General features: G+C 40.3%; 1 protein-coding gene across 2 annotated transcripts in view; it reads left to right on the forward strand.

Annotated features, from left to right (window-relative positions):
• The first annotated feature begins 5,540 nt into the window (after positions 1 to 5,540).
• Positions 5,541 to 17,233, forward strand: part of LOC134573165 (ficolin-2-like) — a 35,733-nt gene continuing 24,040 nt past the window's right edge. For both annotated transcript variants that reach the window (XM_063432702.1, XM_063432704.1), the window contains exons 1-4: positions 5,541 to 5,660; positions 6,855 to 6,968; positions 10,571 to 10,615; positions 13,402 to 13,437. In XM_063432702.1, the coding sequence (XP_063288772.1) occupies positions 5,549 to 5,660; positions 6,855 to 6,968; positions 10,571 to 10,615; positions 13,402 to 13,437 (307 nt within the window). In that variant the 5' untranslated portion in view covers positions 5,541 to 5,548. The remainder of the gene's footprint in view (positions 5,661 to 6,854; positions 6,969 to 10,570; positions 10,616 to 13,401; positions 13,438 to 17,233) is intronic.

The raw sequence follows: 17,233 nt of genomic DNA on the forward strand, positions 1-17,233 counted from the left end.
GGGCTAAGAGTTCAGAGAAGCCAGCTGTCAGATGCTGGGCAAGGGGTGACTTTGTGACATTGGCTTCTTACGCTCAAACATGTTCTTGACAGACACCTGACTGTGGGCAGATGAGCAGGAACTGCTCAAGGCGAGAGACGGAGTGGCAGATGGTTGAGAGGGGGCAAGGAGGACAGCAGTGGTTGACGTGGCTGCAGATGCTGGACCAGGAGGAGGATGGCGGCTTTGAGTTTGTGTGCTGCTTGTACTCCTGTGTTGATCCCATAGGTGTTTGTGATGTGCGATCATGTGCCTTCGCAAAGCAGTTTTACCTATGTGGGTGTTGGACTTCCCACGACTCAGTTTCTTTTGGCACAGGTTGCAAATGGCATCGCTGTTGTTAGAGGCAGACACACAAAAAAATGCCACACTGCTGAGCTCTGCAATGACGGCATTCTGGTGGTGGCAACAGCATGCGTTGATTGGCGTGCTGTCTGGCTGACCCCGGGTGCCGATGCATGCTGTCTAACTGTGCTACTAGCTCCTTGCAACGACCTCCCCTGCTTCCAACTCGTCTCCTCCTCCTCTCTGTCTCCCCATCTGAACTTTCCCCCTGTTCTTCTTCTCTTCTAGCGGGCACCCACGTGACATCCACGGACGCATCGTCATCATCAACCGCTTCACTTGTATCTGACAACTCAGCAAAGGAAGCAGCAGCGGGTACAACATCATCATCATCACACCGTACGTCCATGTGTGTAATGCTGCCTGACTGAGACATATCCCTGTTATCTACATCCTCTGGCAATAATGGTTGCGCATCACTCATTTCTTCCAACTGATGTGTAAATAACTCCTCTGACAGATCAAGTGAAGCGGCTGTGGTGCTAGTGTTGGTGGTGGTGGCAGGCGGGCGAGTGGTAACTTGAGAGGTGCCCGAAGCTAAGCTGGAGGAGGATGGTGCGCCAAGGTTCCGAGCGGAAGCTGTAGAAGATTGGGTGTCCTGTGTTAGCCAGTCAACTATGTCCTCAGAACTTTTCGAGTTCAGGGTACGTGGCCTCTGAACACTGGGCATTATTCTAAGGCCAAAGGGAATCACAGCACCACGACCACGACGGCCCCTGCGGGGTGGCCTGCCTCTGCCTTTCTTTTTTTTTTCGATTAGTGGTACCATGGGTGCAAGCTACTGTGACAACAGATATGAGTGGCACTGTGCACTGGCAGAAGTTGGCAGAGTAGACGCTGTAGGCCTGACACACACGCTTGCAGACAACTAACTGCTATTCAATCTATCACAGTCAAAATTGTATTTTTTTTTAAATGTACACTACTGTTACACCAGATATGAGTTGCACTGGTGTGACACTGTGCCCTGGCAGGCCCTGAAACGCACACGTGTGAAGGAAACTGACTGCTATTATTTCACAGTCAAATTTCTATTTTTTTTTTTTAATGTACACTACTGTTACACCAGATATGAGTTGCACTGGTGTGACACTGTGCCCTGGCAGGCCCTGAAACTGACTGCTATTATATTACAGTCAAAAAAGTTTAGTTTTTTTAAATGCAAGCTATTGTGACACCAGATATGAGTGGTGGCACTGGGCAAGTGGGCACAGTATACGCTGTGATCCTGACACACACACTGGCAGGCAGGCAACTGCAATTAGATTACACAGGAAAAAACAAAAAAAAAGCAGACTAATGTTCTAGCCCTAAAAAGGGCTTTTTCGGGGTGCTGTCCTTACAGCAGAGATCAGATGAGTCCTTCAGGACTGTAGTGGACACTGAATACACTAGCCTAGCTATCGGTTTCCCTATTAAATCAGCAGCAGCTACACTGTCCCTCCTCTCCGGGGGGCAGGGCCTAGCTGTCATGGAGGAAAGACGCACTTCGTATGAGCTCCCTCAATATCTCACTTTAAGCAGCTATCAACAAGCGAATTTCACCCCAGAAGGGGATGACCCAGCAATGTTGCTCCTACCTGACCGACCCGACATGCTTAATAGTGGTCAGCAACTCGACAGAGTCTTACTTACCTCCGCGTGGCAAGTGTGGCCTGGTGCTCACCGGGCGGGAGAGGCAGCCAATCTCGCGATCCTGGGATGCCCAGGAGCAGCTACTTCCCGGCAGGAGCTCCGTTATCCCCCCTCAGACCGGTGGGGGTTATCCCGGTCCACCCCTGAGAGTCTGTCTGGAGCTAATGGACGCACAGAGCACAGCCGCCCAGGCTGACATACTCATCTGTGACTCTCCCAATATGGCGGCAGCCGCGTGTCCTCCTGGTACCAGCAAAGCATGGTGTCACGTTTACATAGATTGATATGGAGCGCAACTGCAGATTTCTTAGGATTTAAATTGATGATTAGAAAATTAGAGAATAAAATAGGAATTGTCTATTCAATATAGGAAAATACAGGTACTGTATCTTTAAATACTTTGCTGTTGGTTTAATTGGAGTAAGCAGCTTCCTATATACATGCAATCTAGCACATTTGGTGTTTGCAAGTTTTAGGGTAATGAAGAAAGCTATAAATGAAGTTGTAACAGCAGAGATTCGTTTTGGGTTTAGAGATAGCAGGTCAGGGAGCAGCTGGTGCCTGATTGCTTAACGGGCTTGAGAGCAGGCTGTAGCAGAAATGCTTGGAAAAACTTGAGAGCAGACTATGGAAGGAATGCTCAGCAGGCTTGAGAGAAGGAAGTTCTTATCACAGATGAAACAATTGACTTAGCTTCCAGAGGGTGAAATTCAGGTTCCAGAGTTCTCCTCCGGGGAGGTTCTTTCTGAGACAGGATGAGAGAAGTCCAGATACTAGCCGTGGTCGAGGAGAGGAGAAGGAGGTTAGTTCGAGTTCCAGTCCGGTTCGGTACACAGGTAGGGTTGCAGAGAAACTTTCAGCTGGTTTGATATCGCGGTAACGCTGTTCATTAATCCAGCGTCTTGTATCTGGCGCGGTCGCATTATGTAGCGTGGCGAGACCGCGTCAGAGAGGGGGTGTGGCTAAACTCCGTCAACCCAGAAGAGACAAGGAATTACCGGTAGCTGGGGCTTGACACATGGCAGGATATTGAGTCTAAGCTGGACAGACTCTTTAATCAATTTTGGAAGCAAATAACAAGCAGGAATCCCCAACTAGCTCCACCACAGCCCCAACAAGCTCCACCACAGCTAAGCGAAGCAGTCCCCATTAAAATCCACCAACGCAAAAGGCGTTGAAGACGGGACCGGAGGCACAAACAGAAATGCAGAGCCTGCCCCATGTCAAGCACTCGCCTCCACCTTAAGCCACCACAATCCCGCACCGGACTTGAAGCACCACCGGGACAGATCCGACCACCCGACAAAACAAGCTTCCACCACCTCAAGCCGCGAACCCGGCACTCAGCCAGAGATTTGCCTTTGTTGTTCCAGGTATCACGGACTCCCAGGGTCTGCACCTAGCGCCCAGAAGGGATCGGATGAGCACAAGCAGTAAACAGCAGCCTGCCAAGCATGTCCCACTATAGCCGATCCTCCACACCATGCCTTTGATCACATGAACTGCTCTCTGCACATTAACTAATCGTAAAGTAGCAAGCGTTTAAACATGTCATTATTTCACCTCCTAAAGAGTTTATTGTCGTAGTTCCTTACATGCCTTTACCTTAACCGTTCATGTATTATGTTATTCACTAGTCTCATCTCATGGGGCGACTCACACTTGATTTATAATTAGTGGTGGAGCTACTGATATAAATACACAGTTGATAACGTGCAAGCTTCACCCTAAACATGACAGCCATCTTTCACAACAATGTACTGCTATATACTCATACCCTCAGTGCAACTAGCCATGATATACGCACGTTCAGCCTAGCATGCTCAAATATAACACACTTCTGTCTAAAAAAAAAAAAAAGAATGCAGCTTCCGAATGAATCTAAAATGGATGCTGTCCAGAAGGTGGGAGGGTCTGGGAGGGAGGGTCTGCTGCTGATTGGCTGGAATGTGTCTGCTGACTGTGAGGTACAGGGTCAAAGTTTACTCAATGATGACGAATAGGGGGCGGACCGAACATCGCATATGTTTGCCATCCGTGGCGAACGCGAACAAGCTATGTTCGCCAGGAACTATTCGCCAGCGAACTATTCGGGACATCTCTAATCCCTACATAATGCTGCTCCAACATACCTATCCTCCCTCATACACAAGTATGTCCCGTCGAGACCCCTGCGCTCATCCCAAGACCTACGCCTATCCTCTGCCCGGATCCCCACCTCTGATGCTCGCCTTCAGGACTTCTCCAGGGCTGCACCTCTTTTGTGGAACTCCCTTCCCTCCTCAATCCGACTTTCACCCAGCCTCCACTCCTTCAAAAAATCTTTGAAAACTCACTTCTTCATTAAAGCGTATCAATTACACTGTCAGCATGTTTCTCATCCCCCACCCCATGACTCCTTTCCTGAAACTGTCAAAAATGACCTACCAAGCACTCAATAAACCCTTCTCTAACAAACTATTTAATTCCCCTACTTTTACCCTTTGTGTCACTATACCCCACTCCCTCTAGCATGTAAGCTCATCGAGCAGGGCCCTCAACCCCCTCTGTTCCTGTACGTCCAGTGGTCTGATCTCAATTATGTGTCTTTTAGTCCACCCATTGTACAGCGCTACAGAATTTGTTGGCGCTATATAAATAATAAAATAATAATAATACCTTGCCACCAGAGCCTTCTCAACAGCTGAGGCCACTGAGATGCAGGGACACCCAATAATACTAAGTACTCTTCTTCTTTCTGTACATTGACATTTTATTCAACATATATCCCCCACCTCTTCATGCTCGATCATTTAATACTAAGTGTCCCTCATCTCAAGTTAAAATTTTCACCAACAAATTTGAAATAAAATTATTAATTTGTAACAATAAAAGCTCTTGCCTCCTGTTAATCAATCAACATTGAGTGAATTCTGCTTTGTTAACGATATACATCCAAAGTCAATTTTTATTCATAGCCTTAATTCCTATTTTTTATCCCTCTACAAATATCAGGCAACCTTACCTACTATGTAATAACTATGATTGGCATACAAGGCCTTGTTCTATATCTTAAGCCAGTGACAGAATATCAAAAAGCTTGGACAAACCAGTAGCTGCTTAAAATGCAAAGCACCTGAGGTGTATTTATTCTATAGTCATATTCAGGTGTAAAAAATGCTAAGGATCGTGTGTAATTGTATTTACAAAGAAGCTTGTAACTTTTTAAGAACACAATGAGGTGGGAGCAAAAATACAATGAAAAGTAACCTTAAAACGTTCTAAAGTTCAACGTACTACCCTGTTCTTTGCAAACTTTTCAAAATAGAAAATATACTTAGACTGTGAGGTTTCAATGGCATTTCTTGATTATTTCCATTTATTAAACTATTTCTAAATGTAAATAAAAAAAATTATATATATATATATTTTTTTTTATTACTGTGAGAAGTGTATCCTATTAGAGATAAAGGAAATGGGAGGTGTTTAGATAGGATGGGTTTATCCTCTTTTCATTTAAGGTGCCTCTATTCTCTGCTATGAACAGTTTATGAACGGACAGTTCGAGAGGAGCCAGTATCTCACAGTCACCATGTGGCTGTCCACACTTATGGTACTCTGGCTGCTGAACAGCCGGTGCAATGGTGATGACTCATGTCCCGGTAAGTCACTGACAGTCAACACAGGCATTTGACTAGCAGTCTTATTACTTCTGCTGTATTGTGCAAACAAAAAGAGGGATTGTGCTAAATAAGTATATATAGTTTATATTTGTTATATTAAAAAAAAACATGCAAGGATACATTCCAGTTTTTAACTGTTGCTAGACTAGCTTTATATTTTCTAACGGATTTACTTTTTAATTGCCAAGTTAATCTTTTCTTCTTTTTTATTTTGTTGGGACATTACACTTAATCTACACTCAAAGTGTACACCAGCTTGTGTTTTATTTATTTATTTTTTCCTTAAAGAATATAAAAATTTAGCTTTACTTTAATATGTTCTCCAAGGAGTGTTTTTGTTTTTGACTGACCATTTGCGTAGTCAGATTGTGTCCTCAAACTCTACATATTATAAGACACAGTACTATACATTTTGCTTTATGCAGTATTATTCGAATGCAGGTCCCTTTTTTGTTCGTATCGATTAATTTGGACATAGAGGACATACACAATTATTTTCCAGCAAAGTTACACTCATGAAACAATCTTTGCAAACTGAAAGCTGGAGTTTAGAATTTTTTATCCCCCATAATTATCAACCCACCTTATTCTGTGCCCTTTGCAACCAGAGAAAGATCACACAAGGTCCTAGGTAGGTTAGTAGTTTGGCTTAGGTATATTGGTGAGCTTAGAATGCTTCTCCCATCCCGTTGTGCATTTTAGTGCATATAACCTGTTCTTTCTTTTATGTCTTCCTCTGAAGTGCTTGCTAGTCATCTCTCTGCACCGTTTTAAATAATAATAAATAAATAAATGGTTTCTATCTGCTACCTGCCACAACTTTCTGATTCTTTACCACTTGGCTGTCTCATATTCTCGCTTTTATCAATACCGGAGACCTATTGGCCATTCTTCAATATCTGCAGCCTGAACGTGTATCTTTCATCTCCTTCTCAAGCCTCAAACAGAGGATATCGCCTATATATTTCAACCATTTATGCTTGCTTTAGTGTTTATGCTACCTACGATTACCCTGTGCAATCTCAACGGCCCTTTATCAATGTCAATTTTATCCAACGTGGGCATTATTGGATGGCAGTGCTGCACACTTGTTAGTAAGCTGTAGTGGTTTTTGCTTAGAGTGCCCTTTCAAAATTATATTCCAAATATTTTACTTTTTGTCTCTGTTCACAGAAGTGAAAGTTATTGGAGTCGGTGACTCGGACAGGTTGACTATACTCAGAGGATGTCCGGGTGTCCCAGGATCACATGGTCCAAAAGGGGATGTTGGACCACCAGGAGAGAAAGGTGAGTGCATCTCACAGACATTAAGCAAAATTAACTGGGTTATTTATTAAACTCAGAATTCAAAGTGAATTCAAAGAGAATTTTAAATGTAACGCCAGAGTTGCCGAACTGGAACCATAGCTGGCTTAAAATGTTTGCCAGTTCGGCTATTGACCTTAAATTTTAAATTCACTTTGAATTCACATTAAAATTCTCACATTAGTGAATAAACCTGTAAAAGTGTAAGAACACTTGTTAGCATTCCTGAAAAGTTTTTTTACAGTGTTAACCTGTAATGCACACAATACGTTTCACCAAAAGTTTTTTTAATTTAGAAGTGATTGCTATCACATTAAAAATAAGAGATGTGAAAAATTGTTTTGTAAATTTGTTCAAAAGTTTTCAAATTTTGAAATAAAAATCGCTGTGTTTTTGGTGTAGAATTAGTACAAATTGGACTGTCCACTCCCTATCAGCAGCAACAAGTCGAATATGGACGGAAATGTAGTTACATCTAGGTTATCTACCTCTTGTAATAATGCTGTTTTGTTTTTTTGTTCATTCTCTCTCTCTGTCTCTCTTCGTGGATTCTAGTGATATTTTACTTTCTGTCCTTTAATTTGAATTTGACTGGACCCAGGTTCAGATTTAAAGAGGTATTTTGAATATTCACTTTGCCATTTTTTTGCCTAGATATTCTGTAAAACTGCTTAGCGGCTTCCGTGCTATGGATTATTATGTTGAGGATTCCATTTTTAGTTTTCTGATTTCTTTTTTTGTTATGTTTTTATTTCTTTGTGTTTGTTAGTTCTTTTTACCATTGTCCTTGATTGCTGGTTACCTTGAAAAGCCGTATGATCTGAATATTATGGTTGTTCTTGGGGTCTAGATCTTAGACATTAATCGTTAAATTACAATCCAGAGGCAGTAACAGATTAATAACATTTGACTTGTGGCTAGAATTGTAAGACTTTTTCAATAGTAATTCAAATCCAAATTTCACAAACTATGTTACTGCTGCTAATGCCTCCAAATCCATAAATATAGAAATTTAACTGAAATTCCAACTCAGTCAAACATATAGTAAGACCAAGTAGGGAGCACTTTGTCTCAGCCATTTTCCAATGTTTGACTAAAGGCAGAGCTATTTCTTTTCACGGTCAAAAGGTCCTAAAGTTAGTAACCAAAAAACTAGCACTTTTGCAGGTTTTGTGATTACATCTCAAGTGTATTGATCAGGGACAGTACTAGAGGAGTGCTAAGGGAGCTATAGCCACCAATGTTGGACTCTGTAGCTCAGGGTCTTTAAGCTGGGGGGAGGAAATGGATCCGCCAAATCTATTTCTCCCATGTTGTTCTCCCTCTCGGTCTTCTTGTTGAGACGTGTCTGAGAGCAGAAGTTGCACAGTTATAAAAGAGACAGAGGTACGTAATATGACACTCTACACTAGCCATGTTCCCCCATCTCTGTCACTGTGCTGTGTCCGTTCCTGGCCAGGGCTTAACAAGGAACAAAAAGGTAGGATTGGACACACCCAGGAGTTTCTTCAGCAGATAGACTTTGTTGGGGAGCTGAAACGTTGTCTAAATTATTGTACTTCACAATAAAGTTTACCTGCTGAGAAAACTATTGGGTGTGCCCAAACCTACTTTTTAGTTCCATTGGATTTTTCTGGGCTGGGGCAGCCTAGTTGGAGTTCTCACCGAAATAATGTGTGTGCAAGGTCCTCTGAAAATTCAAAACTCAAAGAGGAAAGCGGAAGGAAGAAACTCCTGAGAGTTTTGAGGACTATAAGCACATGGGCGGTGGATTTTTTGCTACGCTCCCTCACTATGTACATGCTATAGCCAGCCACTGGCCCTGCAAATGTTCACAGGACGCAGCTCTCCATAATCGTGCTCAATGCATAGGTAAGGATGGTTGGAAAAATATATTTTTATAGTGTGTGTGTGGTCTTCCTCTTTCTATGCCTACCTATGTATGACTGCATGTGTGTGTGTGTGCCTGTTTGTCTATTCCTGTATCTGTGTCAGTTTAGCATGTATGTGTGTGTGTGTTTTTGTCTGTCTGTTTATGTCTGTGTGTGTGCATATGTGAGTGTATACAGTCTGTTTGTGTGTCTGTGTATGCCCATGTCTATGTAGCTATTCTGTGCGTGTGTGTGTGTCCTTATGTGCATGTGTTTTTGTGGTCCTGTCTGAGTCTGTCTGTATAGGTCTTTGTTTGTGTGGCAAATATGCCCATGCCATGAGCTCCTGGAGGAGCCTTCTAGCTAGCCTCCTGCCCAAGGACCATGAGCCATGTATCCAACCCTTAAAATACTCTGTTCATACGCTTTACCTTCTTCAGTTTGGTTACTGAACAAACCCACAAATTGCGGACCACCTCTGGGATTTTTACCCCTATTAACCTCTCCTGACACCTCCATCACAGGTTCACACTTTGTTATCCCAAGTGTGTGGCTGGGTACGCATGAACGAACACATGGGAAATTAGTTGGCGGCCATCTTGGCGCCCGAATGCAGACAGTGGTGTTCGGGCATCGAGTGTATGGAACTAAAATCGGAGACAGACTAACTCGTGAACACCACTGAACCACTAACAAGCGCCAGCTTCTTTTCTAACTTTACCCAGGTGGTGATTTGGCTCTGTTCGTGGGATCTGAGCGCTATTTGGACAGTTTGTGCACTCTGATCCAGGATATCCGGGGATATAGGACTTGTGGGGGTCCCTTGTAATATTGTGTGGGTTTTGGGGTGTTTAATATTTTGTGGATTGTATCTCTGTGCCTGGGAGATAATTAGTTTAAGCAGCATACACTCAATTATCTCCCAGACACAGAGACTCTGGGCGAGAGTCTGTATTGAATTGTATGGAGACCCCCAATTTTGTTATGTTGCATTGTATACTGTTATTTGTCCTTTCATTGATTAATGAGAAATTATTATTGTTACAAATGCATGTCATTAAATCAGGGGAAGTGTTTGCAGTGTTGAACAGTCTAATGTTTTTCGTAAAGCGGCACTGTCATGTCGAACTTACCTTTCCCTAATCGCTTCCTCTTCTCTTCCTCTGTCAGGATCTGTTCTTAATTTCTTCTTGACTGCTCTAGTTTTCTTTAAAACATATGCACCAGTGAAATTTCCATTTTGTACAAATGATTTCGTACTAAATAAAAATTGAATCAGTCCATTACGAATTTCGTCCGTAAACCAACCCCAGATGTTTTAAAACCACAGCTTCCACGATGATTTGTCACTCTAAAGGCATGCAAAGCATCATGGGAGTTGTAGTTCTACAACATCTGGAGATCTACCTTTTGGGCACCCCTAATCTAAACACTTAAACTGCTCTATTAGGATAAAGTTGTTTTGATGCCTATAGTGTCACTTTAAGTTCCAATTCATTTTTGAGGATTGTGGAACTAATTATGGAGACTCTCTCATTGAAAGTGGGCATTCATATTTAATTTGCATATCCTTTTTCCTGTCTTTCCTTCTGTGAGGTAGAAGAAATACAGATTAATTAATTAATGTCGCCATGGTTAATAATCAGGAAAATAAAGTTCGGCAGGCAAACTACGAAACAATTATATTATATACATATTATGTTATATTTCCAGGGCAAGGAGGATCTCCTGGAAAGGCTGGACCTCAAGGGCAAAAAGGTGAGCAATGCATTTACGATCTTTGCACCAAAAACAATTTGAAAACATGATACTTTATACTTTTAAAGCATGCTAATCATGTGTACGATATTTTAGATTCCAAATCAGGAATGTAGGTTGAGCATGTCCATTGAACGAGCCATGACAATAGAATGTGTCTACATGACTCACACAGTTCATCCATGAATTGATTTTTTATTAGTGTCATTTGGAGAAACCTCCCTATGTTCAAACCAAATCCATTGTGAACAACAAACAGTGGAATAAGGAGAAATAAAGTCTAACATTTATTGTATAACATATAAGAAGGTATGGCAGTTTACATTAGGTTAAATTATAATTATGCCTATTTTGCCAGCAAATAAACTTGAAAAATCCCAATTCATTTTCCTGGTGTAGAAAAACAGATCTGTTTGTGCCTTTTTTTATCTACTGAGGACAGCAGCAGTTCAACGCCAGGTTTTCTTGAAACCATCTCTACCATTTCTGGTGGAATGCTAATTTTTTTTTATAATTTCTCTAAATTCCTCGCCACCAAAACAGGCTGTTTATGTCCAATTGTTCCATCTATTCTCTTCCTGTAAAATATCAACTTTACAATTTCGATCCTATTCCTTCTCAAAGTAGGGTTGTCAGACCTCCTCACAGTTTCATAAGATCTGTAATTAATTGATTAAACATCTGCAACTCAAGAATGTAAAATACAGCGAGGAGAGCGTTTCATGCTCAGTCCATCAACAGGAAGAATTCATACACATTCTATAGTTATCTGGGGATGTTACCATTATTTGTAAGCTATACAAATTGCAGGGTATTTTTTTATTAATGGTGCCTATATATTTCTAAAAGTGATGCAATGTATGATCTAATATCCCCAGGAAGAATGGTTTGTTTGTATTTGAGTCACAGCAATTCTGTGATTTAATATGGGTTCCTGGGGTAGAGCATTAGGAGTGAAGGGAAGGGCCAGTGCTCCACTCCACAGTTTACATGCGGCACAGCAGGTGAGGAATCCAATACGGAAGTTCTGGATCACCCAGGTAGTTGGTCATCTGTTAGCAGTTAGCTGCTATAAACTTCAGTTCCAGTTCGTGGGCTACCTAAAAGACAGGCATAGCTGCTGCTTTCTCCTGTAGGGTGTCCATTGGCATGGGATGGAGATGTTGTCTGAGTTAATGACCACTATCCATCTTCTCCCACCTCCTGCATTTCACAGTCTCTCCTCTTACTAGAGCAACCAGCATTCCCCTCTAGATTCCTAATGTGTTAATGTGATGTGAGGAGAACTAGGGAGGTGCTTTCACTTTGGTGCTTCCTTTGATCCAAGGTACCAAAGAAGGAATGGCTTAGTTTAGGAGGTAAGTGTAGGTGTCTCCTCAAGATAAAGAGATGCTTAAAATAAAGTCAGTAATTTTTATACTGACTATACCTTCTAGCTAACCTGTATCACTTTATCACATTTTAGTCTGAGGGAAGTTATTACATGTCATTCTGCAATTTGACCACTAGATGGAATCATGACCTACCTGTGTGGATCTTACTCAAAACAACTGTACTATTAGGATAGTCTTTTAATTCAGACCATTAATTATTGGATTAGTATTCCATATAGTGGATAATCTGTAGAATAACTACGGTTCAGAATATTGCCCTATAGGATTTTGGGTCTGTCCATTAGCCCAGATGCACTCTGAACATGCTACAAATGTCCATATAAAACTCTATATACCTAAGGAATAGACACTAAAATCTCTTCTCTATGTGTTCGTAGACTAGAGTCAATGTATACAATGTAAGTCACTATAAATTATCATATGATTTAACATGTTGACAGTTTCAATCAATCACCTATGATGAGGTAGGCACTCCAGTTGTTGTAGACTACACCTCCCTTAAGGCTTGCCGACATTATGGTTGAAACAGCATTATGGGAAATTTAGTTCACGACATCCTGAGTACCAAAGGTTGTCTACCTGTGCCCTATGATAAAGATGTGTTTTAGATCCCTATCATCAGATTTAAGGCACAACAAACTTGTGAATTCAGTTTAAAACAAATCCCTATTCATCTGAAATTTGAGCGATCTGTCAGACGTCCAAATTCCGTAACTCCAAATCAACATATGGCCGAATCACAAAGTAAACAAAATAAGGAATGAATGAGTCAATTTTTTTTTTTGTTTCAAGGTTCTGAGTTTTGTCTTTGTTGGCAAAATAAATACAAAATCGGATTGATGGAAATTACATTGATTGATGGTTGATTATAATTTTATTCAGAGATCAAGGGGAAAAAAATAGAAGTAAAAAAAAAATCTATATTTATACATGATATATTTATTAAATATATTATGTATAAATATAGATGTTTTTTTTCTGCTTCTGCGTTTTTCCCCACTATTGGTTACTGCTTACTTGATCTGTGAACCAAATGGTGGGAAAATGTGCGCTACAAAATATATACATAAAATGTATATTATGAATATATTTATCAGTATGCATCTTCATGTTATTTTGGTTCTACATATAATTTTTTCCCAAAACTATTGCACAAACAAATGAGACGAAACACAATTTGCCGGAAACTATTTTGTTTCTAGGGAGAATCGTTTTGGATAAACCAAATTGTTTCGTTATGCACAAGTGTAATGCATATTGGATGCCTTGTCAATGCCAGCAAAGCACCATTCATTACAGAGGTGACAATCAGTCAAGGAATGTCCATGTAATCATTGGCAGACCATTAGGCCTATACAGTAAAGCCAGTTTAATCTCTACTTTTTTCAACAGGAGAACCTGGAGATAGAGAAATATGGGGGGGAACTGGTGAGTTTTCAATCTGTTGGCGCTATATAAATGGCAATAATAATAGTAATTATGTTTTCCATAATGATTTAATATATATATATATATATATATATATAATCAAACCAGGAATAATTGGGTTGCACTCACGGTCTTGGATAAAAAGTTATAAATTTATTCCATAAATTGATGCAAAATCGACGTTTCGGTCCTCTCAGGGACCTTCCTCAGGATCAAATGACATACATACATACAACAAATATCGCCATTATATAGCTATAAAATTAATACTTAATTGACTTACCCCAGGTGCAAAGAGTCCAACCGCGGCGTTCTCCATTCGTAATTGCGCATGCGCGAAATAGACGCGACCTTCCATAACCCGGAACTTCTCCGTAATGACGTCACTAAACGTCGTTTCCCTGGTTACGCGGTATGCGTTGCCTAGGGAACTATTCTACACAGGAAAATCGCTTGCAGGTTATACTCCGTGCACCTTGGGATCAGATCGAATAAACAGACAATTTAAATATTTGATAAAAGGACTGTATGTTCTGCTATTAAAGGATACTACATTAATCTAACATTATACAATATGCATTTTAATACAACTAATGAATTAACATTGTACAGTATGTATTTAAATACACCTAATGTCCTACATTTACTAAATTATAAAGAAAACATTACTTGTGATTCCTCCATATTAATGTATGATATACACATGGATAGTGCTTTGATTCGTATGCACGCTAAAAAAAGGCCTACTTAGCTGTCAACTATACAAAATAATAATTAAAAAATTAAAAAATTAAGAAATCACTAACTTTGCAATAAGTGTGTAACCCATCTACAAATGTATTCAAAAAATAATCAAAAATATTCCTATATAGTGATGGAATGTGTAGTGACTTATAATAAATAATATACAATGTATAGGGATCCCTGTTTTAATCAGGGATTCCGTGCAAATTTTTATAAAAGCTAACTCTCATTAACTTTGTGTGTTAAGTGCCAGTGTTGGAAGGACCATGTGAATGTTATTCAGTGTTCCTTGTATGTTAGCAGTGCATACAGTTATATGACCGTCTCGCTAAATATACTGTGTGGAGTATTTTCTTCATTTACGTTAATAGTACATTTATTGACAATTTATTAATTGTAACTATAATGTATCTATCTGAATTACTATGACACATTGTATAGTCTTAATTGATCTTTCTATGGATATTGTATCTACATCTAAGTTTCACTTTCTTGTAGTACCTACTTATCCAATACAATAAAGCAAAATGTGCCATTAATATTCCTAATCACAGTTATCTATAAGCCTACAACGGTTAATTTTTAAAATCAAAGAACACAAGCAAAAATGGAGCTTATTAGAGAAAGGAATGATACGAGATCATTTCGTTGAGTCCTTTTGGAGCAACTGTGTCGAGTAAATATATCCAATATGTCTCTCTGTTAAGAAGCATCTTGCCTCGGTTTCCCCCACGTCTTGGTTCCGGTATATGATCTATCGCCGTAAATTTAAGGGATGCTAAAGGATGTTGATTCTGCAAAAAATGTTTTGCGACCGGTTTGTCGCTGGTGCCGTCCCTATACGCTGTACGGATATTCGATCTATGGCCGCGTATACGTTCACATAGTGGAGTCTGTGTTTTACCTATATAGGACAAACCACATGGACAGGTTAATTTGTATATAACAAACGAAGTTTTGCAGGTAATAGTATGATTTATCAGGAACTTCTTACTGGTATGGGGGTGGTTGAATGTGCGGGACGGGACCATGTGGCTACAGGTCACACATCCCAAGCATCTGACACTTCCTCGATGCTGTATCTTCCCCTGCCGTACATAACTTTGTATAGGGTCAGTTTTAACCAATAAATCACGCAAATTTTTATTTCGTTTGTAACAAATTAAAGGTTTCTGTTGAAAAGTTGATGGTAATGTGGAGTCGCAGGCCATCATATTCCAGTTATCTCGGATAATATTCGATAATTGAACTGAGGAATCATTATATGTGGTTGGGCAAATTAGACGATTCTGTGTCTTCACAGAGGTTTGTGGGATAAATTCTCTCGCTTGTTTCAATGCTGTTTCCAATTGTGTGTGGTTATAACCTCGATTAAGAAACTTTGTTTTCATCTGTGTTAGTTGTTCTTCCCTAATTCGAGCATTAGAGTTGTTCCTTATGGTTCTGAGGAACTGTGCTTTAGGTAATGAGGCTTTGAGACGTTCCGGGTGTGCACTTTGAGCATGAAGGATAGTGTTGCGGTCGGTGGGTTTGGTATATAGTGAATACTGTAAATTATTCTCCTCCACCCAAATGAGTAAATCCAGAAAGTGTACTCTGTCTTTACTTATTTCTGATGTGAATCGGATTGGACTGTCGATTTTATTCAAATCATCTACCATCTGTTGGGCTTCCTGTATTGTCCCGGTCCATAATACAAGCAAGTCGTCGATAAATCTAAAAAATCAAAGTATTTTATCTCCATATACTGGTAAGATGTTAGTAGTTTCATATATATACATGTAACCGTTTGCATAAGCTGGGGCCATGGCCGCACCCATTGATGTACCGGCCCTTTGCATAAACCAGTCTTCTTCGAATCTGAAATAATTGTTAGATAGAGCTAGTTCCAATAATTGTAATGTGTATTCAATAGGTGGACCGCTGTACGCCTCTGATTGTGTCAAAACTTGTCTCATAGCATCAATGCCTTGTGTATGGGGAATGACAGTGTATAGGCTTTTGACGTCCATAGTTATAAGGACAATTCCTTTGTCATTAAGTTGTATAGTTGACAATATCTTGATTAGTGAAGGGGTATCCTTAATACACGTGTCCAATTCCAGTATGGGTTGTTTAAACAGTGCATCCAACCATTTGGCAATAGGTTCCAACACACCCCCGACCGCTGAAACGATTGGCCGTCCCGGGGGGTGTGTTGGATCCTTGTGCATTTTAGGGATAGTGTATATGACTGGTGTAGTAGGAGTTGTATTGTACAGATATTCTGCCAATTTTGGTTCCAAATATCCAGCCATCAAACCCTCATTCAAAGAGACATCTATTTTACGTTGTACCTGGGTCGTAGGATCTTGAGGTAATTTCTCATATGTTTGCTGACATTGAAGTTGTTGTCGTATTTCTTGTGCGTAATTTTCGTATTGCATCACCACAATACCTCCTCCCTTGTCTGCCGGACGTATGATTATACTTGGATCTTGTGCAAGATTCTTGATAAGGTTCCTCTGTTTGAGTGTAAGATTATGTCGTTTTATTTTATCCATCTTGATGTGTTCCTTGGTCTCATGCATAATTGTAGACATATATGTTTTTAAAGTTGGATTATTGGATATAGGGTCAAATGTCGATTTAGATTTGAAAGAAAAAAGTTGTTTAGGTTCTTGTGTTACCGCCTGGGAAGGTCGTATACAAAAACCCAATGTCTCCACGATAGATATAACATCAGGAGAGTCCGCCTCAGATACTGAAACGAATAAACAAAAGACTTTTTTAGGAGCGGTGGGAGGAGCCAGTATAACAAGAAGCCAAACAAAAAGTCAAGACGAACCAACATCCGGAGAGGACAGGGTGGTAAGATCTATCAGCAACCGCACAAAACCCCCTCTCAAGAAATAATACCAGTATTCAACCTATCATCAAGAGAACTCACACAAGAGGAAAACGACATTTTAAGCAAAGGATTATCATTCGTACCTACATCAAAACCACAATTATTCAAATGGAACACAGAAATGTTCAAGTTTGGAAGAAACTTACGCCTGAAGGAATATTA

Source organism: Pelobates fuscus, chromosome 9 (assembly GCF_036172605.1).
Source record: "Pelobates fuscus isolate aPelFus1 chromosome 9, aPelFus1.pri, whole genome shotgun sequence".
NCBI lineage: Eukaryota > Metazoa > Chordata > Amphibia > Anura > Pelobatidae > Pelobates > Pelobates fuscus.